The sequence below is a fragment of the Ictidomys tridecemlineatus genome, chromosome 9, assembly GCF_052094955.1.
Source record: "Ictidomys tridecemlineatus isolate mIctTri1 chromosome 9, mIctTri1.hap1, whole genome shotgun sequence".
Taxonomy (NCBI): Eukaryota; Metazoa; Chordata; class Mammalia; order Rodentia; family Sciuridae; genus Ictidomys; species Ictidomys tridecemlineatus.
Window position 1 is genome coordinate 51,729,215 of NC_135485.1, and position 26,389 is coordinate 51,755,603.

A 26,389-nucleotide genomic window follows, 5' to 3' on the forward strand; every position below is an offset into this window, starting at 1 on the left:
TACCTATTCTCGTAACTTTTATATTGATACTGTCATTATCCCTTACTGTGAATGGAGAAATCATTTAGCCAAGGGTTGGACTTTGCAGAATATTTATTTCTCTGCTTGTGGAATGGAGAATTAGTATATTTGGTTCTAAACTTTGAATAAAATCAGATTTTCTGTCTACTAAGAAGAAAGTAACCAAAAGCATCTTTTGAAAGATCAAGTAATGATGTAGTAGAAAATGCTTACTTTCAAATTATGTCATGAAGATATGATATTCATTAAATATACATTAATTCTTTGATTATTTTAAAGAATATGCTTTTAGTTCTGTTTATAATTATAAATCAGGACAGCCTACTAATACAAGAGGTAAAAATTAATAGGTACTCATTAAAAACTCACAATTTGTATTCCTTGATATGCGTTCAACATACATTTTTTTACTGTTCTATCAGGCATCTGTGCTATGGAGACTCATGTCCTCTCTGGAAGTTTTCCTGAGAACACCAGTACCATTGGGGTAGACAGAAAACACTTCTGACTTTTCCTTGTTGTAACAATTTTCACACAATTCCTCTTTCTTGCTCACAGTCTAACTTTCATGCAGAATGAAAGGGTGTTTGGGGCAGAGATTGTGCTACATTGTTTTTCTGCATATTCAGCACTTTCCTGTGATACATGTTAGTCCCTTCTCAATATTCTTTCAGAGAATGACTAGTATTTTCTTATGTGTTAAGTAAAGAAAATCTTCATTTAATTGATCCTATCCTCAAAAGTCCCATCAAAAGTCCCTATTCTTCTGTAACAAAAATGAAATTCACTTATTTGTAGTGGTATAGACATGCAAGAATTCCAATTTATAGGTATCTTTGCTCCATTTCAGGTAATTCTGACACTGTGAGTGAGTCATTTTGAGCAAGAAAGAGAGAATCATACCTGATGAATATGTAAGAAAGATAGAAACAACTAAATGGGAATAGGTTTACTTTGGGCAGAGGTTTGGCTGCTCTGCAGTGGAGTCCTTCAACAAAATGAACATTTGGTAGGGTTGGGAAAGAAAACTCTGAATCCTAGTAGGTGTGAATGAGCCAGATATCTGCTTTGGTCTCTGTCTCTTATAATGTAGTGGGTCATACTGAACAGGAAAAGGAAGATTAAAGCTATAGTCCTACAGCTATTGGGAAATTATCATGTAAATATACATATGGCTGGTGTCTGAAAGGACTTTCCATAATGAAAGCAAATATGTTTAAAAGTGCATGTAGTTTAATAAACCTATGTGTTCATTTACTATGTGTGCATGGAAAATATGTATATAAGTCTGTTTATTACATATATGTTGCTTATATTTATATATCTGTAAATTGTGTCATATAAAAATATAAATGACACAATGTGAGAAAATGTGGGTAACATACTATGTGTAATCATTTTTTTATTCCAAATCTTAAATATCTTCATAATAAGCCAGTTGGTATAGAGGTACTCATGTATTTTTTATCCTCTAAATTTGGAATGATAATAGACACAAATGTAAACAAATATTTTGAATTATAAATTCATTCAACATATGAGACTAATGGAAAGAACTTTCCAGCATTCTTCCATTTCTTCTGTACAATTCATAGGAAGAACTCTGATCCTTGTTTCTGCAAGTGAACTGAAAGGAGTTTGAATATGACTTTTGTTCTTTATATCTACTAGTGCTTTGGGTTCAAGTTAGGAGCTTGCAAATATTTATTATATAAAATAAATTTAAAAGAGATGGAAGTAGTTAAGAATATGTAATAGAAATCCTTTCACTCATTTTTTCACTTAATAATTTAAAACACAAGACTAATAATTTGCATTTCTATGCTTTAACATTATATGCCTTAAAAAGAATGAATTGCACACTCTTAGTAAAGAAATATGGAAGTGCTAGAACCACAGTTATAGGCCTCCTAGTCTGGGACTAAAATATTTTCACCCAACTGAGAAGGAATTCATTAGGCAGAATGATGAAATTGTTTCTAAACTAAGAATCTAATTGAACTAAAGAGAAACAATTTTCTGGGTGCTACATAGAGAGTTGTACTAGAGAAATATGTGCATAAGTCCTCAATCTTTGTGCTTATATTCATCAAGACATTTCCTGAAGTTTAAAATTAGTTTTCAAAAATAAAGAACGTGAACACTGCAATAATAAACTGTATTCAGTTGCCTAGAGAAGTACTCAGAGTTCCATGTGTTGGGTATATGCGTCCCTAGTGTGTCTTATACAAGTGATGGCCAAAGCTTTCTGACACTTCAATGTACATTTTTCTTCAGTACTTTGAGTGTATTAAGTGATAGTTTTAAAAATAATTCTTCTCATTAGGAAACAGACATTTGGGAATGATGGGAACACAAAGTGAAGAGAATAATTCTCTAAAATGGGCTCACTGTTCTGACCCCCAACATGTTTTATTTTCCAAGAAGCAATTGACCTGAAGATCTGCCTGGCCTAAGTGGACAGGATATGTCACATTCCTCAGCAAATTACCTGTTAACTGCAGGAAAATGCAGACTCAAGATAATGTTAATGGGAGGAACCCAAGAGACACTTGTCTTAAGATCCTGAAACTCTAGAAGATAACAATAGTTCTTCCTAAATGTAAAATCTGTAAGAATGTGTGGTTAAGAATCCAATTAGAAGCTGAGCACAATGGTGCACACCTATAATTCCAGGGACTCAGGGGGCAGAGACAAAGGATCATGAGTTCAAAACCAGGCTTTGCAGTTTAGCAAGGGCCTAAGTAACTGAGTGAGACCCTGCCTGTAAATAAAATACAAAATAGGTCTAGGGATATGGGCTCAGTGGTCAAGTGCACTCAGTTCAGTCCCAGGTTCTAAAATAACAACAAAATACAATTGGAACTACTCAGCATGGGCCATGGTGACCTACAGTTGCCATGACAGTCAGTACTTCAGAATCTGATGTCACCCTTCTCTCAGTCAAAATCCAAAGGTGGACCTGGGCAGAACTTACTGGAAACTTCTCTGGGATTCCCAATGAAACCCGAGTGAAGGAGAGGCATGTCTTCCTGCTCCTCTCTGAGAGCAACAATTCTCTACTTTGAGAGTGTCCCCTTTCCCTTTTGCTATATCCCTTCAGTAAACACATTCCTGTTACTCTGAGTGACATGTCTGAAATTATTCTGATCTGATCACAAGACTCAGGGTTTGAAGGGGGTCTTCGCATTGCCTCAGTGTCTCAGAAGTTCCCAGCTCTATTAACACTATGATTTCATAATTTTGTAAGATATTTGGGAGCCATATATGAATCATGGGTATCTTTGAGCCAACATAAGGCTGGGAGGCTGCTTTTCTGGGAACTCCTGTGTGAAATTCCCAAACCCCTGATCATGCTGGTTCTCTGCCTTAGCTCAGAGTCTTAATTAAACAACAGCTCTCCAGAGTTCGGCAGAGATGGCCTTGACCTGCTAAGCATGAAACAACCTGTTTACCAGAGGATCCCCTGCTACACTGAAATTTTACACCTACTGAACCCCTTTTGTCTGTACTGGTATAACTAAAGCAACTCAGGCTATTTCTTTGTTAGAGTCAGACCCTTCTGCTCTGTTCAATCAAAAATCACAAAATGATATTTTATATATCAATCCAAAGAAGGAATAAAAATGAGGACATCTATGGGAACATTTTTAAAGGGCAAAGATCAAAAGGGAGTGAGCTCATGAAAACAAATATTTCCCACATACTTCTATTTGATAAGCGAAAGCAGGTAGGCATCACTACATTTCTAAAGTCACTGACAAATGACTTTGTTTCCTTCGTCTTTCAGGAAAGAGGGATGCTGGGGCTGAATGTACAATGAAAGGTAAGCATCACTTCCAGTTTCCTTAAAACCAATGGAAAGGCAAATCACAACACTCTAATTGGTGAACTCTGTCTTCAAAGAGGTAAAAGCTACAAAACAGAATCAAATGGTAATATAAACGCATATGGTTTAATTTTATTTTCTCAAATAACTTTTCTTTGAACTGAAATATTTCTGTCTCTTACACAGGGAGTGAATTTCATGAAGATAAAATTTGACTTGACAAAGTGATTTGTGAAAAGTTGTTAGGATAGGTAGGAACCTGGCCATATAGCCTCCTCTAATGGGAGCAAAGGGAAGAGACAGGCCTAGATAAATTTACTCCCTTTTTTTCTTCTTTCCAGTTTTAGAAAACATCTGGCAACAAAATAGACAGCATTTAGTGATGATGAACATCACAGTTGCCACACAGGCCAGCAGGAACCCAAGCACATCTAAAGAGTAGTACTGGAACCAGGAGAGGTCATGGGCAGCCACCCGGAGGTGTTTAGCTCCTTTGTGGCGCATGACAAACTCAATCCAGAAGACAGCTCGGTCCAGAGGCTTCACTGGCTGATCATGGTGAATTCTTGATAACTTCATAGCATTCTCTTTATATCTAAAGGTGAAACATAAACGGATGAACATTGAAAGTAAGTTAATCTGTCTCAGCACATGAAGTTAATGAAAGTTTTTCACAGGTGCTATATGGATGATTTCAAATAATTATCAGAGACTTGCCCTGCATATGATTTGTTTTTTCTTTCATCACTATATAATGTCTGATTTTAACTTATGTTCTGATGTAAAATATTTCAAAAGTGCCCATGGAATTTCAAGAAGGTGAGTCAAATGCTTTCCATCAGAGGAAATAGTTATGAACCATTCTGAGTCCCATAAGTGAGAGAGAAGGCACATAATTTGTGAAAGATCACCTTGAAGCTTTTAAAGAGGAATCATATCATGGTGTGCAGTGCTTCCTAACTATTTTCTCTGTTTTTCCTCTTCTTTTCTACTCTCTACTGTATTTTCCATTCAGTAGCCAAGATGGCATTATTAAAACATGCACATCAAATTATGAAGCTCTTCTTCTCAAAATTTTCATGTGACTTCTCATCATAAGTAGAATAAAATCCAAGTCTATTCTTGTACTAGTTCTTTCTAATGGGTTGGACACTGGCCATGATTTCTGATAATATTTTTCTCACTCATTCTGTCTAAGCATATGTGTTTTTTTTTAAATTTTATTTTTATTGACTTTTTTTACATATATGTAATGTTAGACACATTTTAATGTAATCATAAAAGCAAAGAATATAATTTGCTCTAACTTAGCCCCTAGCACTCCTCCCTTTCCATACCCTTCCTCGTCTTGCTTCACTCTATTGATCTTTCTGAAATTTATGTATACTTTTTTAATTAGCATTTTTTTGCATATACTTAATATTGGGATTCACTGTGATATATCCACAAATGTACACATGAACTTTAACCAGAATTTTCAACTCTTCTTCCCTTTTCCAGTTCCTGCTTATTCCTCCTCAATCTTCTTTGTTCACTGTATTGATCTCACCTCTATTTTTATAAAATTCTCTCTCTTTTTTTCCTTTCTTGCACCCCATTATTTTGGATTAACTTGAATATACAAGAGAAAGCTTTTGACCCCTGTCTTTTTGAGCCTGTCTTATTTCACTAGGCATGACAGTCTCCAGTTCTATGTATCTACTGGAAAGTGACATAATTTCATCTTTTAGGACCAATAATCCATTATGTGTATCCACTACAATTTCTTTATCCATTCATCTGTTGAAGGGCACCTACATTGGTTTCATAGCTTGGCTACAGTGAACTGTGCTACTATAAACATCAATGTAGTTGAATTCCTGTACTATACTGATTTTAGATCTTTTGAATATATACTGAGAATTGGGATACATGAATTATATTGTAGATCCATTCCAAGTTTTTAGTGGTTTTGAGTCCATGTGAATTTTCCCTGTTCTCCAGTGTTACCAAATGTGTTCTCTCCTTGGCACCTTCATACTTTTAATCTCATCTAATTTTTCCTTGAGTATCATTTCATGAAATACCATAAGTCTTGCTTATATCTCATGGCTAAGGTCTTGGCCATCAAGTCACTCCTCAGAGGTAATTTTCTTGGTTTTATTAGCATAGTAGCCCTAGGGATTTCTTCTATTATTTTATGTTGTTTTAAATGTATTTCCTAATAATATAAAATACATTACATTTTCTATAATAACCCCCAATTGTACAAGAAAAACATCCTATATCCTAAGTGATCACCAGGAAATATCACAATTAACTTGCAGGGATGGTAAAGTAAGGATACTCATGTGCCCACTAATTGGATCATGATACAGAATTTGTAGGTCATATGTTCTGCCTCTTAGAAGATCCTTAAGAATCCATTAGAAGACTTAAATCTGATAATGAAATATAAACTCAGAAAAGGAACAATATACAAATAGCCACATAAAACAAAATAGCTTTTTAAATATATAAATAGCAAACTCAGTGAGAAAGAAATCAGAAAAATATTTTTTAACAATACCTTCAAAGAAAAATCACTAGGAATATATGTAATAAAGGAAGTGTAAGTTTTCTACAATGAAATTTATAGAATATTGAAGGAAGAAGATACTGGAAGATGGAAAGTCATGAACCAGTAGAAATAATACTGTTGAAATAGCCATCTGGCTGAAACCAAACTATAGATTTAATAAAAAACCATATCAAAAGACCAATGAAATTCTTCTCAGAAATAAAATAAAAATTATAAAATTCATGTGAATTCCAAAAGATCTCAAATATCCAAAGCAATTTTGAACAAAAGGAGAAATGCTGGAATTAACAGAATTCCGATTTTAAAATAGACTACAGGGCCATAGTAACACAAACAACATAGTGTGGGATAAAAAGAGACACACATCAATGAAATATAATAAAGGCCCAGGATATACACCTGTAGAGCTGTAGCCATCTGATTCTTGAGAAAGTTGCCAAAAATACACATTGGAGAAAAGAGAGCCTTTTCTAAATATGGTGCTGGTAAAACTGGATAGCCTTATGTAGAAGATTGCAGCATGATCTCTAACTCTGACCATGTACAAGAATGAACAAAAAATGGAATTAAACATTTCAGTAGTAAGTGAAATAAGTAAAAAATCAGAAATACAATATATTGCATGTTTATCCTCACATGTGGAATCTGGCAGGGTAGGTGATATAAAAGTAACAGGAAGACTATTATACAAGAAGAAAGAGATCAGGAGAGAAGGAGGAGAGATTGTTAGGGTAATGAAAAGTCTTTTAGGACATAATGTAAAACTGATATATTCATATTTAAGTCTGATGTTTTAATCTGTATTTTCTTTTCCATTTATACATTATTTTATGTCTCTTTTTTCCATTCTTTATTCTCTCAGAGTATTTTTATTATTTATTGTGCTACTATTATTTTCTTGGAAATGTAGTTTTGAACTTGTCCTTTAAGTGATAACTTCCTATCATTAAGAGAAATGAGAGTTGAATTGAAGACAGTCATTCTACCTAGAAACTATAAACTCCATATAATTTCCTTTTGCAGTATGGAAAAGGTTGAATATTGAAGTTTTGTTTTATCAAATATCATGAAGAAAGTTTTATTGTGCTTCTAAGATTATCACAAAGGTAAAAAAAATCAACCATATGGAATTAGATAGATATTTGCAAATCATATATCTGATGAGAATTATGTCCATTAAAGATGGAGAAATATTCAAATCAATAATTAAAGCATAAATAACCTGATTAAAAATGAGCAAAGGATTGGAACTGACATTTCTCTCATGAAGGTAAGTGAATGACCAAAAAGCACATAAAATAATGCTCTTTAGCTATCATACAATGCAAGTCAAGACCACAGTGAGCTACAATCCTTTTCACTAGGATGACTACAATAAGGTAATAATAAATGCTAACAATGATATGGAGAAATTGGAACTCTCTTATATTGCTTGTATGCTGTAAAAATTTTCACATCTACTTTGGAAGATAGTTTGGCAGATCTTAATACATATAAAATTATTATATGAACTAACAGTTCTATAACTAGAAATTACCAGAAGAAATGAATATTTATGTTCATACAAATTGTGCACATTGTTCATAATAATCAAAACTGGAAACAGAAACCTTTATAAACTGATGAATTGATAAATTACTTTGAATATTTCCAACCACACAATGTTATTCAACAATAAAAAAGAATAAAGACTGACCCTTGGCAAAGCATGATGAAACTAACAGCACTAGTGAAAGAAACCATTGAAAAAGACAATAATTTTATTATCTTTTAATGTGAAATATTCAGAATAAAATGAGCTATAGAGACAAAAAATAAATGGAATTTGTCTAGTCTAGGAGGCAATAAGTAATGACTTCAATGCATTGTCACATTTCTTTTGATGTGACAAAATTTCCAAAAATTATAGTATTTAAGGGTTTTATAACTATGGAAACATCAAATGTATTTGAAATTTAATTCACACTTTAAAGAGATAAATGGTATATTGTGTGTTATACATCATTAAAATCTGTGAAAATATTAACACTGATGAAATAATTTTTGAATAAAATAATTTATAGTTGCAGAAATTTTAGGTATGGGTTTAAGATACTGTCATATCTCTATACATTTATCATTGTTTTCTTCTGTAGATCCTGTCATATTAAAAAATTCAATCCTCATTGCAAATGGCTATATATGGCAAATAATTTATGTATGTGTAGAAATGGTGCAGTAATCATTTTCCTATGTAATCTACAAGATCAATGAAATTTTGAAATTCTTATGATATTTGAAGTTGTATACAACTCTGAAACAGTAATGGTTAAACTGATTGAAAATAGATTTATATGGGTTGATACTTTAGATTCTTTCAAAATTACCCTCCTCCACAGCCACATCAATGTTTATAGCAACACAATTCCCAATATCTAAACTGTCGAACCAACCTAGATGCCCTTGTATAGATGAAAGAATAAAAAATGTGTCATATATACACAATGGAATATTACTCAGCAATAAAAGAGAATAAAATCATGACATTTGCAGTTAAATGGATAGAGTTAGAGAACATAATGCTAAGGGAAGTTTGACAATCGAAAAACCAAATGCTGAATGTTTTCTTTGATATAAGGGGGGTGATTCATTGTGGGATAGGGAGCAGGAACATGGGCAGAATAGATGAACTCTAGATAGGGCAATGGTTGGAGGAAAAGGGAGAGGGCACGGGGTTGTTCATGATGGTGGAATGTGATGATCCTTATTATCCAAAGTACAGGTATGAAGACATGAATTGGTGTGAATACACTATGTATACAACCAGAGATATAAAAAGTTATGCTCTATATGTGTAATAAGAATTGTAATGAATTCTGCTGTCATATATTAATTAACTAATTAATTTAAAAATTACCCTTCTCAAAATGGGCTAAAATTTATACTTATTGGTGAGAAGACAATTTTTCTATGAATGGTACCCAATGTCAAAGTTGTTGTACTCACATAGGGTCATTAATCACCATCCTCAAGGCCTTGAGAAGATCTGAACTTGACAGTGTTCTGTATTCCAATTGAATAGCTGCTCCCTTGGCCTTCACATAAGCAATGTTATCAGGTTGATCCGCAAACAAAGGAATGCCCACCATAGGGATCCCATGGTAAATCCCCTCATAGACGCCATTGGTTCCACCATGAGTTATAAAAGCTTTTGTTTTTGGATGACCTAGAATTGATTTAATGTCAGAAAAATTATTAATTTAAATCTTATAAAGAAAATGAGAAATGTGTATTATAAGATATTAAAGGGATCAGAGTGTATTCTAGGTGACAAATTATTGTAAACATGACCGTGCATAAATTATTTTTTCATATCACAGAGGAACAAGCACCTAATTCCACTAGAGTGCTAATCGAAAACTACATGCAAGAGAGAGCACATAACTTGAGACTTGAATATTGAATACATCATTAATAGGTAGAAAAAATAGAATATTTTTTAGTAAAAGAATCAACATGCACTTATGGAAAACAAGGTTATGAAGGACATGTTAGCATATTATCTCATTAAGAAAAACTAAAGTCGCTAAGTTTGCTATGTAGCATGTCCAAAGCAACAGGGAATAGGATGGTGATGGTACTGAATTCAGAGAAAAGAGAGACTACACTTCATTACAAAATGTTTGCACTTCATAATGAAGATTGTGCATTAATTTCCAGAGAAAATAAAGAGTCACTGTTCATTAAAGAAAAAAAAATTCTGGATTCCATTTTGAAAGGTATTTGAAATACACCTTCAGGAGAAGAAAGAATAAGTGAAAGACATACAACAACACAGAGAGATAACCCAGGAACTGAGTGATAAATTCTTGTAGAGGTAATTGTACATGAAATAAAGATAACTTGGATTCTGTATATAATGACAGTGTATATTAAAATTGCAGCTTTTTTCTTTTTTTTTTTTTTTTCTAAACCATCAGTGGGCCTGGAAAATAACTAAAAAGAAGTTGAACATTGTGTTTGATTTTTTTAAGTAACAAGTATTGAATAATATGTTTCCTGTTGAATTGTAAGCATCCATATTGATGGTACTCATGCTTTTAGGACTTATCTCAGAGTCTTACCAAGAAGGTCATTCTGGGGGATCCAGTTGTATATTTGAGTGTTGGGTCCTAATTTATCTGGCTTCTTGCCTTGATATCTCCAGATGACCTGTTTGGTAAAGAATGTACCTTATTCTATGATTTAAAGTTTAATGTTATAGCATGTTTGCATTCCAAAAATTTAAGAGATCTAGTTCAACATTTAACACATAAATAAGTACAATTTTAAGTAACGAGAATTATGAAAATACAAACTAAAACTCCATAATTATTTTGTTTATCCTAGATTTCATTTTCCAAATTAATATCATTATGTTTATTTTTTATGAGTGACATAGATTAGACAGGACATGTATTGTTTAAGATGCTTATTTCATTTTGCATTATTTTTTATACATAAAAGCAAACTAATGCAGTCAGCTACTGTTAGAAATAAATGAATACTAACTAGGAATTACATGTAACTTGTTTTAGGCTTCAATTTATTAAACACTACCTATAAGAAACATTTTAATGGTACTTATGGATCTTAACCCACACTTCTATCAATATTGGTGCATTTGGAAATTCTTTAAATTTTAAAAGTAAGAACCCATTTGCAACATACAAATAATTACATGGATGTTGAAATAAAGTTCAAAATTGTGAGGTTGTTTACTGTTTTAAAACTGTGTGTAATCATTTAATGATGCAGTACAAATCTTGTTAGTAGTCTTATATATCTCCATGATATTTTTATGTGTAGGAACAAATTAAGGAGCTGATTTTGGAAATTAAAAGCAATCTTCATGAACTGGAGTATAATTTCTAAGTGCTTATCTTCTAAATGCAATGGGAGCAGCAAAGTAAATTTAGGTCTACAGAAGGAAAAAATAATTGGGTGAGTAGTTGAAGCCTATATCAGATAGGAAACTACAAAGTGGATGGAAAACACTCAAAGACCACAAGATTGGTTATGTTAGAAATTGTGGTATTAAAGCATTTATGGAGGTGGGAACTTTTGAATTTCAGGCCATGTTAGGCTTGCTTCATCTTGACTCTTCCTTATACTCTCTTCTTTCTTCTTAAAAGGTATTTTTTCTGATGTTTTAGAAGCAAAGATTTTTGGGGTACACTTATAATGCACAGGGTCCACTTCAAATGCAGAACTAATCTCTCCAATTTCTCTAATTGTCAGACATTGTCAGGATCCCGTCCACTAGTGTGAACTGTTTTTTTCTTTTTCTACAAATACATGTGACTGAGTGGGAATTTGGCCCAATGGTTTGGGTAGCCTTTCTCCTCAAAACTCTAGGAAAAGTTTCCTAAATAAATTTATGCTTTTTTTTTTTAATGGGGAGGGGATATATTTTGGGCTTACAGTTTCAGAAGTTCAGTCCATATTTGGCAGACTCCATTGTTCTTGGCCAATGATGAAGTATATAATGGCAAGAATCCTATTGTTAAATGAGGGTAAGAAAGGAATAAGGGATTGCATGGGATAACTAAAATCATGATAAAATTCAACGTTTTTCAATACCTGCTTAGCATTATTGTGGTGGTCCAATTATGAGTTAACTTTTATAGCTTTCTGATAACATTGGCCATGTATATAGTGCCCTCAGGGATCCTGTAAGGAAATGGAAGAAGTAATAGGGAACAATGTGGTACCTGTGTAAATGCCTGTGATACCCTTACAATTACAATTTCACAATGGACCTGTAAAATTTATTTTTTTATGATCACAATGTTAACATTAACATGAATTAAATGCTCTCTACTGTTTATAATAACCACACATATTTTGGTTTAAAACATGATTTTTGAGATGAATTAGAGATATCACAATAGGTTATGTTTCACAAAGGATGCTTCATTAAGAAAACACTTTATAACATTTAACAGACTTTTTACATATTTGACCACTAAGAGGGCACTTTTGCTTACCTTTTGTGGAATCTGTGCAAGGGCAAATGCAATTATATTGGCTTTCTCTTCTGGCATGTTAGAAACTATAGACCCCAGAGAAAACACCACAATACCATTTTCTCCAGAACTCTGTACAAATTCTTCCATTTCCTGTTAATAAAACATTTGTTCCATCAAAAAAGATGAAGAGGGAGGGGATACGAGATGTCAGATTAGAGGAAGGCTGCCTTTCTAGTTGCTCCAAGGATCAAAATATAAGCAGTGAGAATACTGCTTCTTAGTGAGGTGGTGAAAGAAGGATTTCACTAAAATTCAATACTGGACAGTGAGTGTGTCTCAGAGACTCAGAAGCTTGGATTCATTAAACAAAGAAGACTACATTGATACCAAACTGTTTGTGGAAGCAGCTACAAGCAGTAGTAATGGTGCTGTCTACCACAGAGAAATGGAAAATAAAGGGAGAAACACAGTGCACATATTTGGTATGAAAAAAACGTGAGATCAGAGAAGCAACATGAACTTAGCTGATCCAGAGGCTCCACTGAGCACTTGTGATTGAAAATTGCTGTTTATTTATGCCTGGAGAGAGATAAGGTGGATTCATCTAGAGGTGGCCTTGCTCCAGTGTCTGTTACCAGAACTGGGAGATCTGAGCAAACACTGCTAGAATGCCTACTGTGTGGCCTAGAGTGTATCTAGCTAAATGGGAGTGAAACAGGCATAGATAAGATTTTACCCCAGGGGATTCAAGTTAGAAAAGCAAAGGGGCAGCACAACTTGCTTTTCTTTTGAGCTGGTGGCACATGTGACCAGCTGAAGTGGGTGAGAATCTGAACAGGTACTTAGGGAAATACTAAGGGACTGAGCCTAGGAAAGATGTGCAGGTGAACAGCAGAGTGTGTGAAAATCAGTTCCTCTGTGAAATGAGTATAATTCATATGAAGCTTCTGAGATTCAGGCTCCCTACATAGGTAAGCAACTGCCAGGCCCTAGGTGTCTGTCCATCCAATTTCTTCAGTGTATGTATATGTACCAAACAAAACCCCTGAGGTCTGATTAGACCTAAGTTTCCTCCATCAGAACTCATCCCAAAGAACACTTCAGCACACCACCCCAGGAGTGCATAGATCTGGTCTGTGCACACAAAGCTCCAACTGACATTTCTTCCCATTCCAACCTATGTCATACTGGTAAGAAGGGAAGCAGAGAATTATTTCAAACGCCTTCAGTCTTAGGCCATTCCAAGTGGCAGCTCAGAGAGAAACACAAAACAAGGAAGGGGATAACAAAATCCAACCTTTGCTTTTATTCTCAGTACATAGGTAAAAAAGAAATGGAATGAAAAACAGTTGAATATTGTCAGTAACCATCCATTCTGACAATTTTGGCCACCTCAGTGGAAATGATTCCTTCATTTATCATTAAGAATATTTTTAGTTTTTCTTATTCTTTCTGTGTGTTTCTGTATTCTTCCATTACTGATTGGTTTATGGACATGTATTCATATACATTTCTTTCTTTTTTTCACCTTTAGCATTTTTTAAAATGTAGCTATTTTTACTTGCATTGTCTTTTGATAGTTAGGGGTTTTTGGTATGTATATATTTGTTTTGTTTTGTATTTTCTTAGTTGTTTGTTTCTGTATCTCTCTTTTATTCTCCTGGTTGTAGCAACAATCTATTCTCTATTTCTCTCTCCATTTATTTGTTTCTCCTATTTTCTCCTCCATCCTTACAACTATCACCTGCTGTCTCTTCTGCATTCTCTCTCTCTTCACTGTTTAAAATTTCAAACTTTTTTTCCTATCGTCTTATCTCACATTATTTCCTCTTACTGACTGTAATTTTGCCATCTTTAAACTAATTAGTTTATATAACTCTTGATCCTAACATTAATGTTGTTCCAATTATTACTTCTGTGGATTACATAGTTGCCACCTGTTTCTTGTTTTAATGTCAGATTTAGTTTATATTTATGCACTGCTTTGTTGTTGGCAGTTGCTGACCCACTTTTTCTGTTTTTTTTTTTGTAGCAATTTACATTTTAGAAGTCATAAGAAAATCCAGATATTTATTTTAATGCTGTATATTATTTGTATCAGATGTTGTTATTTTTTATTTCCCCTTATTCTGTGAATATTTGAAAATCTATAGTGATACTACATGTTCACTGGGTAGAGAAATCCACTGCTGAAATAAATTCAACCAAAATATAGTTCATCTTGCTCCATATGAAAATTCATGGTATTCAATCACTAACTATACTTTAATATAGAGTATAGTAGAGATAAAAACTCAAACTAATGATACGGCCTCAAATAGAAACAGCTGGGGTGGGTTCATGGTTTCTACCTATGGAAATCCACTGCACAGGAAAAATAGAGAGAATTAATTCAAAGGCTGTGAATACCATACTTATAAAGGAGTCTTAATCCAGATCACTCCACGACACTTTGGAAAGTAAATATTATGCCTTAAAAAAGTAGAAGAGGGCTGGAGTTGTGACTCAGTGTTAGAGTGCTTGCCTAGCACCCCGTTTGATCCCCAGTACCAATAAAAAAAACTAAATAAAATAAAGTTATTTTGTCCATCTGAAACTATTTTTTTAAAAAAAGCATGGAAGAGAAATCCTTCCTAACATATGCATAAAATCCAACACAAGAGTTTAAGAATTATGTAAAAATAAGGTACCATGGAATCACGTAAAAGTTCCTAATTTAGCAATAACTGATGCCAAAGATATTGAAATTGTTTTTAAAAAATCAGGTAAACATTCAAAAAGTAAATTATTATAAACTATAGTCAATGAAATTATCATATTTTAAAATGATCAATGAAGTATAAAAATGATCAATGAATTCCAAAAGAACATAGAAAAACAATTGAGTGAATTAAAAAAAAATCATTGCAGAATATAAATGAAAAATTCAACAAGATAGAAATATTGAAAAAGAACCAAATATAAATCTTGAAAGTCAAAGATAAAATAAATTAAATAAAAGGTGAGTTGGAAATCTTTATAGTACAATAGACAATACTGAAAACAGAACATCAAATATAAAAGAAAAAGTGACCAGCTTTGAATATTCAGACAGTACTAAAGTAAAGAAAATAAGCAATCATGATGGTAATAATTATTAAAGAAAGAGTCCATATAGAAGAAATAAAAAAACAAACCCTGAAGTTCAAAAATGACCAAATCTTATTGGAAGAGTAGCTAAGCAAATGAGAAATAGGATCACATTAAACATAAAAGAATCAAAATGACAGGAATTAATAAACATCTTTTTGTAATGACATTGAGTATAAATCATCTCAATTCTTTAATTAAAATATATAGTATGGAAGAATGGATCATAAAACCAGACCCAACGATATGTTGTTTTAAAAGACACACCCTACAGGAAAAGACAGCCATAGGCTGAAAGCAACAAGGTAAAAATTGATACATAATGCAAATGGAATCAGAAAATAAGCAGGATTATCTACTCTTATCTGACAAACAAACTTCAAGCCAAAATTAATCAAAAGAGACAAAGCTGGTCACTTCATACTGGTAAAATAAATAATCCTACAAGAAGATATAACAATTATAAATATTTAAGTCATAAGCATAGATCCAACTAACTACATAAGAGGCACTAGTCAAATTGAAACACCAGATAGACCCAAATAAAATAATTCTTGGTAATTTCAACACAATTCTCTCATCTTTTGTTAGGTCATCCAGACATGGAATCAATAAGGATTCTTTGGACCTGAAAAATATCATAAGTCAAATGAACTTACAGATATCTATAGTACATTTTATTCAACAGCATCTGAATACACTTTCTTCTCAGCATCTCAAGAAAACCTTCTCCAAAACAGACAATATTTAAGGCCACAAAACTACTCTCATCAAATACAAAACAAGTGGTATTACTTATTATATTCTACCAGATCATAATTGGATGAAATTAGAAGTCAATATGAGAGCACCATACAAAAACTATATGAACATATGGAGATTAGACAATCTCTATTGTATATAAATGAATTATAGAAGAAATTAAGGGAGACATTTAAAAATTCTTAAACTCAAATGAGAACAGTAATACAACCTCTGGGGCAGAATGAAGGAATTTATAAGAGAAAAGTTTATACCTATGAGTTCCTGTATAATAAAATCATAAAGATCCCACAAAAAGCTAATTTTTCATTTCAAGACCCTTGAAAAAGAAGAACACACCAATTCCAAAACCAGTAAAATAGCAACAAGGAAAGATAAATAAATAAGAGAGAGAAAACAGGAAACAAAGAATTCAAATATTAGTTTGTAGATGATATGATCCTATATAGAGAAGAGCCAAATGACTCCACCAAAAGACTGATATTGCTAATAAAAAAATTTGACAAAGTAGCTGAGTACAAAATCAACATACAAAAATCAATAGGTTTCTTATATACCAACAATGAATCTGTAGAAAAAAAATAAAGAGAATTATTTCATTTGCAATAGCCTCAAAACAAACAAATAACAACAACAACAACAAATACCTAGGAATAAATCTAACAAAAGAGTTAAAAGACCTCTAAAATTGAAGATTTAAATTATAGAAGACATAAAATAAGATGAAAAGACCCTCTATGTTCATGAATAGGTAAAATTAGTATTATTAAAATCACCAACTATTCAAAGCAATATGCAGATTCAATGTAATACTCATCAAAATATCAATGACATTCTTCACAGTACTAGAAAAGATAATCCTAAAATTCATCTGGAAGAATAAAAGACCCTTAATAGTCAAAGAAATTCTAAATCCAAAGAGCAAAGCTGGAGGCATCACAATATCTGATCTCAAATTATACTACAGAGCTATAGTAACAAAAAATGCATGGTACTGACATGAAAACAGACATATTGACAAGGAGTATAGAATAAAAATCACAGATAAAACCACACACATGCCAAAAACACACATTGGAGAAAAGATTGCCTTTTAAATAAATCATGTGGGGAAAATTGCAGAAAAATGAAACTATACCCTTATCTCTCAACCTGCATAAAAATCAACTCAAAATGGGTCAAAACCCTAGAGATTAGAACCAATACTATACAACTTCTAGGAGAAAATGTAGGGTCAACATTCCATCATATAGGCACAGGCAATGACTTTCTCAAATAGAACCCGTAAAGGTCAGGAAATAATTCCAAGAGTAGATAAATTGGAAGGCATCAAATTAAAAAGCTTCTGAACTGCAAAGGAAACAATTATAATTGTGAAGAGAGAACTTATAAAATGGAAGAAAATCTTTGCAAAACACCTTCTGGCAAATTATTAATATTTAGAATACATAAAGAATTCCAAAAACTTTACACCAAAAAAATCGAACAACCCAAATAATCAAAGAGAAAATGAATTAAAAAGATGCTTCTCAGAAGAATAAATATAAATAGGCAACAAAAATATAAACACCAAAAATGTTCACCATCATTAGAAACAAGGGAATTGAAAACTACACTGAGATTTTATCTTTCACCAGTCAGAATAGTAGTCATCGAGCATGAAAAGAATAATAAATGATGGAGAGGATATGGAGAAAAAAATTTTTTACAAATTGGAGGAATTGTAAATGAGTACCACCACTATGGAAATCAGTATGCATAGTTTTCAAAAGAGTAAGCATGTCAATATCATATCACTCAGATATACCATTTCTCAGTATTTATCCTAAAGAATTAAAGTCATCTTATAACAGTGATACATGCATACCCATTTTATAGCAAAACAACTCATAATACACATGGAACCAGCCTATGTATCTGCGAATAGATGACTGAATAAAGAAAATGTAATATATATACACAATGGAGTTTTATTCAGCCAAAATAACAAATAAAATTATGTCATTTTACAAAAAAATGAAGTGAATTAGAGTCTATTACATTAAATAAGTCAAATTCAGAAAGTCATGGGTTGTATATTTTCTCTCATATTTGCAAGGTAGAGAGGGAAAATGGAAAAAATGAGGGTAGATATCATGGAAATCAAAGGGAGATCAATGGAGAAAGGGACCAATGGGAGAGAGGTGGGAAGGGAAGGGAAATTCCTGGGAAGTTGTATTGGCCAAATTATACAGTTATATTGTGTACATGTATGGAATATGTAACATCAGTTCTCATCATTATGTACAATGAAATGGACCAATAAAAATGTAGGAAAAGCAGAGAAATTATTGGTATGTAAACTAAGAGAAAAGCATGTATTATTAGAATTTGGGAGTTATGGGTACTTTTAAATTGACCCAGTCACTCACTTTCTTTGGAAAGAGGTGTGTGTTATAACATAGAAGCCACCATTAGGCTTACTTGTAAAAATAAGTGTGTGTGTGTGTGGGGGGGTGTAAGAAATGACATAAAGCCATTCAAGAGATGCTGTTAGAAATTATTATATGTAGACTCTTAATTCATAATTTTATTCATTACTAATGCTCACTTTTTGTTAAACACTATAGCTAGTACTTGGTTATAATTCTTATTGTTGTAGTACTACATTTGATTTTATTCCAGGCAGGTTATCTAGATGATTTCTTAGTTTGTAATTATTAGTACTTATTTCTGTCCTTGTGAGCCCAGAAGTAAAGTTACCTGTGCATAGGATTTTTGTACATTTTTATGTTTCCTATCTCTATAGTATTTCATTTCTTAATTTATAATTTGTGAGTTTCCCAAGTTTTCCTCTATAATAGCTCATAAAAACTCGAGATTAACAAACAGTAGCATTCAGAAGATTAATATTATGGTTTGGAATTTCTTTTATATAATTCTAAGGATCCTAATAATCGTGTACATGTCCAGAAATATACTGATCCATAATCAGCATTTTCACTTCATTGGAATGATACATGTACTTGAGTAATCATATCTTTGGATTATTTATATGTTTCATCTTTTGCCCTAAAAATTTTAAATGGTATGAAGTTGTATGAGAATGAACTGTGTATCAGTGGCTGTAAAGAAACCTTATTTTTCATCTCATTATGAACCATGGGAGCTCTTGCACCACAGTGGGACTTCCTCTGGCCCGTTTATAGAACAGGTCAACTTGTTGAGTAGCTCATTCACATAGAGTGAACATTGCACTACTCCTAGGAACTTGTGACACATCCAGTTATTTTGTGATTCCAGTAACCTAGAGCAACCTACAGCAATATATTCAATATATTTTCTTCCAGCTCAAAATGTTCTTCATCTCGTGTTGTACAAAGATTTTCTCACTACTACTTTTTTATAAATATACCCGTTTTTAAACCAATTAATCCCTGACATACACAGGTGCCACTCTTTCTGCAACATTATTTTTAAAGGAAAAATAAATTAAGCATGTGAAAATTTGGAAGAGCATGAAAAAAGTATGTAATGTTTAAGAAAATTGCCAAAATGATCTTTGGTTCACTTAGAGATACTGTTGGTTCAAAATTTGAATTTTTTCATTGTGGTCTTTTTTTTCTGTTCATGTAAGTACATGAATAGATACATGCACATATATAATGTAAATGGAAGATTAAAATTCTTTTGTAAATCTTTTCTTCTCAATAAAATATTAATATTATTATAATCAGTATTTTACCTTTTAGTCTCCAACTAACCTTGTGTTATGACTTAATGTGTTAAGCATTTATTTTTAAAGTAATTTTACTGGGCAAGTTGGTACACACCGGTAATCCCAGTAGTTCAGGAGTTTAAGACAGGAGGATCTCAACTTCAAAGCCAGCCTCAGCAAGAGTGAGGCACTAATCAACTCAGTGAGATCCTGTCTCTCAATAAAACCTAAAATAGGGGTGGGGATATATCTCAGTAGTTGAGTGCACATGATTTCAATCCATAGTACAAAAAGATATATATATATATATATATATAAAGTGATTGTGATGGTGTGGTATGTACCAGAATAAGTTTTAAAATCATTACTTAAAGTATGACATCACTTAATGTGATAATTAATTAATGTAAGACATTTTTCCAATATGTATTCTATAAGTAATTGCCATGAACACAGATTACATTCATTTGATTTTTTGTTTGTATAATTACAATTGGTATACTGTGAAACCCAAGGCTATTTGCATTGTTAAGAGTATTGATACATTTGTATCTTTGTCATTTTGACAAATTTCTGTATTTAAATGATACAGAAATTGTTCTAAGAATCTATTAATGGAAAAGCAAGTAATTTGTGGGAGCATTACCTTATATAATAAAGATCAAGAAGACAGTGTTTGTAATATTGGCCTGTATTCTAATCTTGTTTATTCTGTTAAATAACACCTACTACTATTATTCCTTATCATGATCACACTGCTATCTACCTTCTCATTGTCCTCCTCCTCTCTCTGTTGTCTTTTCCCTTTTATTGACAAGGTAACTTTCTCCTACTGTGAATGGGGAAATCTCTCAAGATCAGAGGTTAATGATTTAAAACTTACAATAACTCTGTCTCAGTTTTTAGTCAGAACTTTCATTAACTTTTTGGTTTTCTGTTTGTATTGTATGGAACTTAATCACAAACAACAAAATAATTTTATTGAATATGAGGCTTAAGTAAGATCTCAATGTGTTGTTTTCTTTAACAGGTAGAGAAACAGCCTGTCTTTAGAGATCACATAGCAATATGGCAAGTAATATTTGCTTCTAAGCATAGTATTTATTTAAAATGTTTTAGACTCTTCTGTTTCCTCCTATGAAATATTATCCTATTGGCTGACAGCATGATTTTATAACTGTAAACTAAATGGCTGTGCTCAGAAATAAATGACAAGAAAACTTAGGACATCATTATGTTTGCAGTATATATTTCCTATGTTCATTCTCTCTGAAAGCTGTGATGTTGAGACATAAGTTATCCAAGGGAGTTTTCCTGAGGTGTCCTCTAAGATTGGCATATGGCAGAAAGCTCTCTCAAGGTAAACATCCCTGTCATGGTCTAAGATGTAGTAGTCTGTGTTCTCAGGTGAGTTTGTTGAAATGCTGGAGTGAAGACAAGTAAAGACCACACATTTATATCACTGAGAAAAGCAAATACTTTAAAGCTAAAAGGTTGTGAAGCGCTTGAACACTTATAATATCATTTCAGGAATTCCACTTTCTCATTTGATTGTCAAAACTCATGCATTTACCTTTAAGCAAATTAATAGAATATCTGTACTCTAGGTCTTTGGTTGAAAATACAGTGTTGATTTTTCAGAAATCTCATTTCTGTTATATATGAAATTGTATCCACTGTGCCTGCCACATATTACCTAATTAATATTATTGGTAATAGAGCTATCATACAATATATAAAAAAGAGAAAAATCTGTGGTAGTTTTTTCAGCCATATAGTGAGTTTCTACCTCTCAATTTGAATATAATCCAAATTAATGTACACAGCAGTGTTTAGGGTATGCTAAAAAGAATTAAATGTAAAAATACCCTAATATTACTATTTCTAAGTATTAATCCTACCTTTTTGGTATAGGTAGGGTCTTAAAAAGTAAATAACAAAATTCAGTTTTTCATAAGGAAAAATAGTATTATAGAAACAAAAAAAGAATAATTACAATAACGAATATTGCTATGGATCCTATGTTTGTACCAAGGACATTGTGTATCAGTATTATCTACTTTTTCCAGGTAACACAATATGAAGTTTGAATATTAGTAGATAAATAAGCATAGTCACATGTAAGAACCACCTCATCCATGTTTACATCATTATCTGCAGTCTTGCAACAACTTCCTGAGTGGTTCCTCTGCATTGTCTTTCCCTCTAAAATCCAACTTGGTGACTGCATTTTGAGATTTTTCAAAACAGAAACTTTATTCACATTTCTCTTATGCTTAACTCTTTTCATTGGCTACCCAATGTACTTCACAGATATTTTAAACTCCTACTAACTATCTGGCTTTCACTTACCTCTGTAGCATCCTCTGGTTTTTGCTGAGCCTTCTCCTGCTGAACTACTCTTGAAGTTCTTGGGTGTTTCCCTTACTATTTATTGTATGTGCTTTTCCTTTTGTGTCTCCCTCTCTCCCTTAACCCCTTTTCCCATCCCGTGGATTCTTTAGAATTCATCTTAGTTATCAAGGCTTTTAGAATTTTTTTTTTATGTTCTTTGGTGGAGGTTTCATTAGTATTGTATAATTTCCTCATGATAACTCACACATTTTTTTTTTTACTTGTTACAGTATCTGTACCCAGACAGAATATAAGATCTGGTTGATGCAGAAACTGTGTCAACTTTATAATTCTCTATATCCAGCACTTATCTCTGGTATGTGACAGCCACTTAATAAATATTCTCTGTATTTATTAGAATAAATTATTGATTCTTTATTTTGTATCACATAATGAAGGTCTTTTTTCCTGATTATTCTCAAAGGATACCCAATATCCTACTTTCTTCTGTGACAATAATGAAACACCATTACATGTGATGGCATAGAAATGCCTGGGTCTATAATTGGCAGAACTCTTTTATCTTGCTTTTCATATCTCTGAGTTAAACACTCTGAATTAAGAATGCAGAGTCATTTCTACCAAAAATGTTAATCAAACAGAACAAAACAAACAGGAGAAGATTCACCTTAGGGAGGGGTTTGGCAGGTTTACAGTGGAGTCCTCCAACAAAGTCAAAATTTGGTAAGAATGGACGAGGAAATTCTAAATCCCAATAGGTTCGAATGAGCCAAAAATCAGCTTTCCCCATTGTCTCATGTATTGTAGTGGGTCTCCCTGAATGGAGAAAAGAGAAGAAAAGAAAATGAGAAACATGTACCTTGAATGCTTGATATATTTGCCTTGAAATGAGTTGAATTTGTGAAGGCAAGGTGTTCAAATGCACTTGTGTATGTGTGTGTTTATGTGTTTGTATACTACAATGGGTATGTTTTTTAGAGCACATTTTTGCATACTATATTTGATACATTTTATATATGTTAATATGTACATAAACTAGTTGTGTGAGTACTTTGTAGTGTTCCATTAGTATATTCGCAATCACAATTAGATTATTAACCTAAGCCTCATTAGAAGTAAACATGGATTTTATTTTCTCTCCAAAACTACAAAAGTAACCTAATTTTTTAGAATTTTTGTGAAATCCATTAACAATCAGTGCTCCCATAACTGTAGAGATATATTTTTCTAGGAGTAGTCAGTGAATTCTTACAATTGAGCAAACCATTCCCTTGATCCTTGATTCTTCAAGTGAACTGTAATGATTTACTGAGTATGCCTGAATTCCTATTGACCTCTACTGCATTTGCCTCATATTAAGAGATTAATAGTATTAAGTTTGTGAAAATATACAATATTTTTGAAAGTAACTGCCAGAAAGTTTACACAAATATTAAAATAGAGATTGATTCTCATGCTGAATTTAGTTTATATTGTCTTAAATGGTATATGCAGTTTAAAAAATATAGACTAATAAGGTGTTGTTTTACTCTACACCAAGGTTTTAGGGCTTAACACATGATTAGTTTGTTTTATTAAAGGAATATGAAATATAAGGTATCACAATGTATAACTTTTCTGTGTCTGATATAGAGACACTGTTAACTGTGAAGTAATCTTCACACCAATGCAAATACATATTTTTTCAAATTCCTAACAGAGGAAACAAAGCTATTCACAAGTTAACAATTTCCTCCATGGTACATATATATGATTGTGCTAGTAATACATGTGTATGTTATTGATGTACATGCCTATCATTATTAAAACATTTAGTGAGATTAATAATGACTGTCCTTTAAGATAAAAAGAATAGTAAAATGCATATGTAATTGCTCAGAGAAACCTTCTGGGATTCAATTTGCAGGTTATTATTTCCTGAAACTATTTGAATAAATAATTGCCACTGGTTTCTAACTGGCTATATATATATATATATATATATATATATATATATATATCTGCTCTTTTTTATTGGTGAAACTATTTGTTGATCTTATATTTTCATTCCACCCTTTTGCTTACAGAAAAGAAAGTTCTTCTGATTTTATATTCATGCAAGCTCAGTTTAAAGGCATAGGAAATTTAGGTTTCACAGTACTAATCAAAGAACCAGCTTACCTAGAACTTCACTGTAAAACTGATTCCATTTCTTCACATCTAATGACTGGAACCAAAAATCAAAATAAAGCATATACATTGTGTTTTTAATCCGATCCATGAATGTCATTTGAGCACTTAATTCAGACATAATAATTGGCACGTAGGAAGGAGGTAATATAAGTCCCCCACTGTACTTTTCATATGTATAGCCAGGAGTAAAGCGGAGAGTGTATACAAATGGTACTTTAAGTAGCTCAGCCAGCAGCTCACCACAGGGACAAATAGCATCTGCAAGAACCACATCAAATTTTGATTCATGTAGTTTCATCATAATTTTCTTGTTTAAAACTACATTTCTGCAGAGTTGTTCAATTGTATCAGAACTTTCCTTGAACACTTTTTGCAATAATGAAAAAAATCCCCAAAAGTCATCTTTTGGAGTATCATAAATTAATTCATGGATCCATTTGGAGAAAAGTTCTTCCAAATGTTGTTCACTTGAAGGTGCAGGGTAAACCTCAAAATTAATAGCAGATGTTGTGTTGGGTTTAATAAGAATGGAAGCTGTTGATGTCAGAACAGTCACCTCATGACCTCTCTGGAGAAGTTCATCCAGGATTGCCTTTATGTTGATCCAATGGCTGTATTCTGCAGGCCACACCAGCACTTTTCCACAGCTTCCCGAACTACAGTAACACATCAGTTGTATCAGCAGAAGAACCGAGTTTCTTTTCACAGACATCTTGGTGCAATGTAATGCTTCTTTTACATTAGCAGCTCTTCTTTTCTTCAATTCCTCAGGCTTATATGTCTCAGGATAAATCAATCCAAAGTTAAAGTATAACTCTTGCACTTCAAAGTACAATGGAACAGGCTGATCATGTGGATGATAGAAGGACAAACACAAGGTAGAGTACCTCAAGGTTATAAAAGTTTGTATGCCCTAGAAGGGTTCATCTGTCCTGTGGTGCCCCTCTGTCTTTCTTTCTCTCTCTCCCTCTCTCCTTCCAGATGCTGACATGAGCTGAGTGGTTTTTCTTTGCTAGGACTTCCCTCAGGATGTGCTACTTCACCTTAGGCCCAGAGCAATGAAGTTAGCCATCAATGGACTGAGACCTCTGAAACCTTAAGCCCCCAATAAAATTTTTCTCCTCTAAATTGTTCTTGGGCATTTTTGTCACAGTGATTAAAAAGTTGACTAAAATAATCACACCTCTCAATATTGTACAAACCTCAACACAAACATGGGTGGTGACAAGCTATGTTCAAATCACAGGACTCCCCTACTGAAAATATGATTTCAGTGATGCAGATACTTGAATGAGTCTACCTTACTGTTTTGAAGAGTTATTATTAATAATTTTTTAACAGTAGTGTAAAACATTCTCATCTAATCTAACATTACTGTGTTTATTTTTTGTTCTTGGAAGCAGACAATACATAGGAACTGGGGCAGGATTTGTGGCTTAGTTATTGAGCAGTTCCCTGACATGTGTGAAGCACTGGGTTCAATCTTCAGCAACACATAAAAATAACTAAAATGAAGTCATCATGTCCACATACACCTAGAAAATTAAAAAAATAAAATATCTAGGAACTTAACTCACCGTTAGATATTTATCATTATTGTTTTACTAAGCAATGTGTTGCATTCAATTATCTGAAGTATCATTTTAGTTATTATGTTTTTGAATTTAGGAGTACTAAAAGGAAGTTACAGATGAAACTTTATTCAATTTCTCTCATCTCTGTATTCCTATGTAGCTTATCTTAAAATTTGTTGAACTTTTCCAATCATAAGCCCTTAAATCACTCCTTCAATAGGTTAAGATTTTTATGATCATGGTGACATGCTTTAGAATTTCAATGAAACTGTTCCAAGAGTTCTGTTTAGAATCTAGGAG

At 32.7% G+C, this 26,389-nt stretch overlaps 1 protein-coding gene across 3 annotated transcripts; it reads right to left on the reverse strand.

The window, feature by feature from the left end:
- Nucleotides 1-3,957: 3,957 nt before the first annotated feature.
- Nucleotides 3,958-25,308, reverse strand: LOC144366698 (UDP-glucuronosyltransferase 2B17-like). 3 transcript variants are annotated; one of them, XM_078021367.1, is made up of 7 exons: nucleotides 25,072-25,308; nucleotides 24,504-24,549; nucleotides 23,011-23,159; nucleotides 12,419-12,550; nucleotides 10,514-10,601; nucleotides 9,396-9,615; nucleotides 3,958-4,445 (listed from the first exon to the last, which is right to left on the reverse strand). In XM_078021367.1, the coding sequence occupies exons 1-7, from the start codon at nucleotides 25,225-25,227 to the stop codon at nucleotides 4,166-4,168; spliced, it is 1,071 nt and encodes a 356-aa protein (XP_077877493.1). In that variant the 5' UTR covers nucleotides 25,228-25,308; the 3' UTR covers nucleotides 3,958-4,165. The 3 variants fall into 3 exon arrangements, with proteins under 3 accessions (XP_077877493.1, XP_077877492.1, XP_077877494.1); XM_078021366.1 differs by having other exon boundaries at nucleotides 24,504-25,308; XM_078021368.1 differs by lacking the exon at nucleotides 24,504-24,549 and having other exon boundaries at nucleotides 25,072-25,161.
- Between the last annotated feature and the right edge of the window lie 1,081 nt (nucleotides 25,309-26,389).

Excerpts from the sequence above, each read along its gene's own strand:
- LOC144366698 (XM_078021366.1), bottom strand. The coding sequence starts at position 25,227 with ATGTCTGTGAAAAGAAACTCGGTTCTTCTGCTGATACAACTGATGTGT. Across the intron at positions 12,551-23,010 it reads CTGCCAAACCCCTCCCTAAG|GAAATGGAAGAATTTGTACA; the intron begins GTGAATCTTCTC and ends TTTTATTAACAG. Across the intron at positions 4,446-9,395 it reads ATGGTGATTAATGACCCTAT|ATATAAAGAGAATGCTATGA; the intron begins GTGAGTACAACA and ends TTTCACCTTTAG.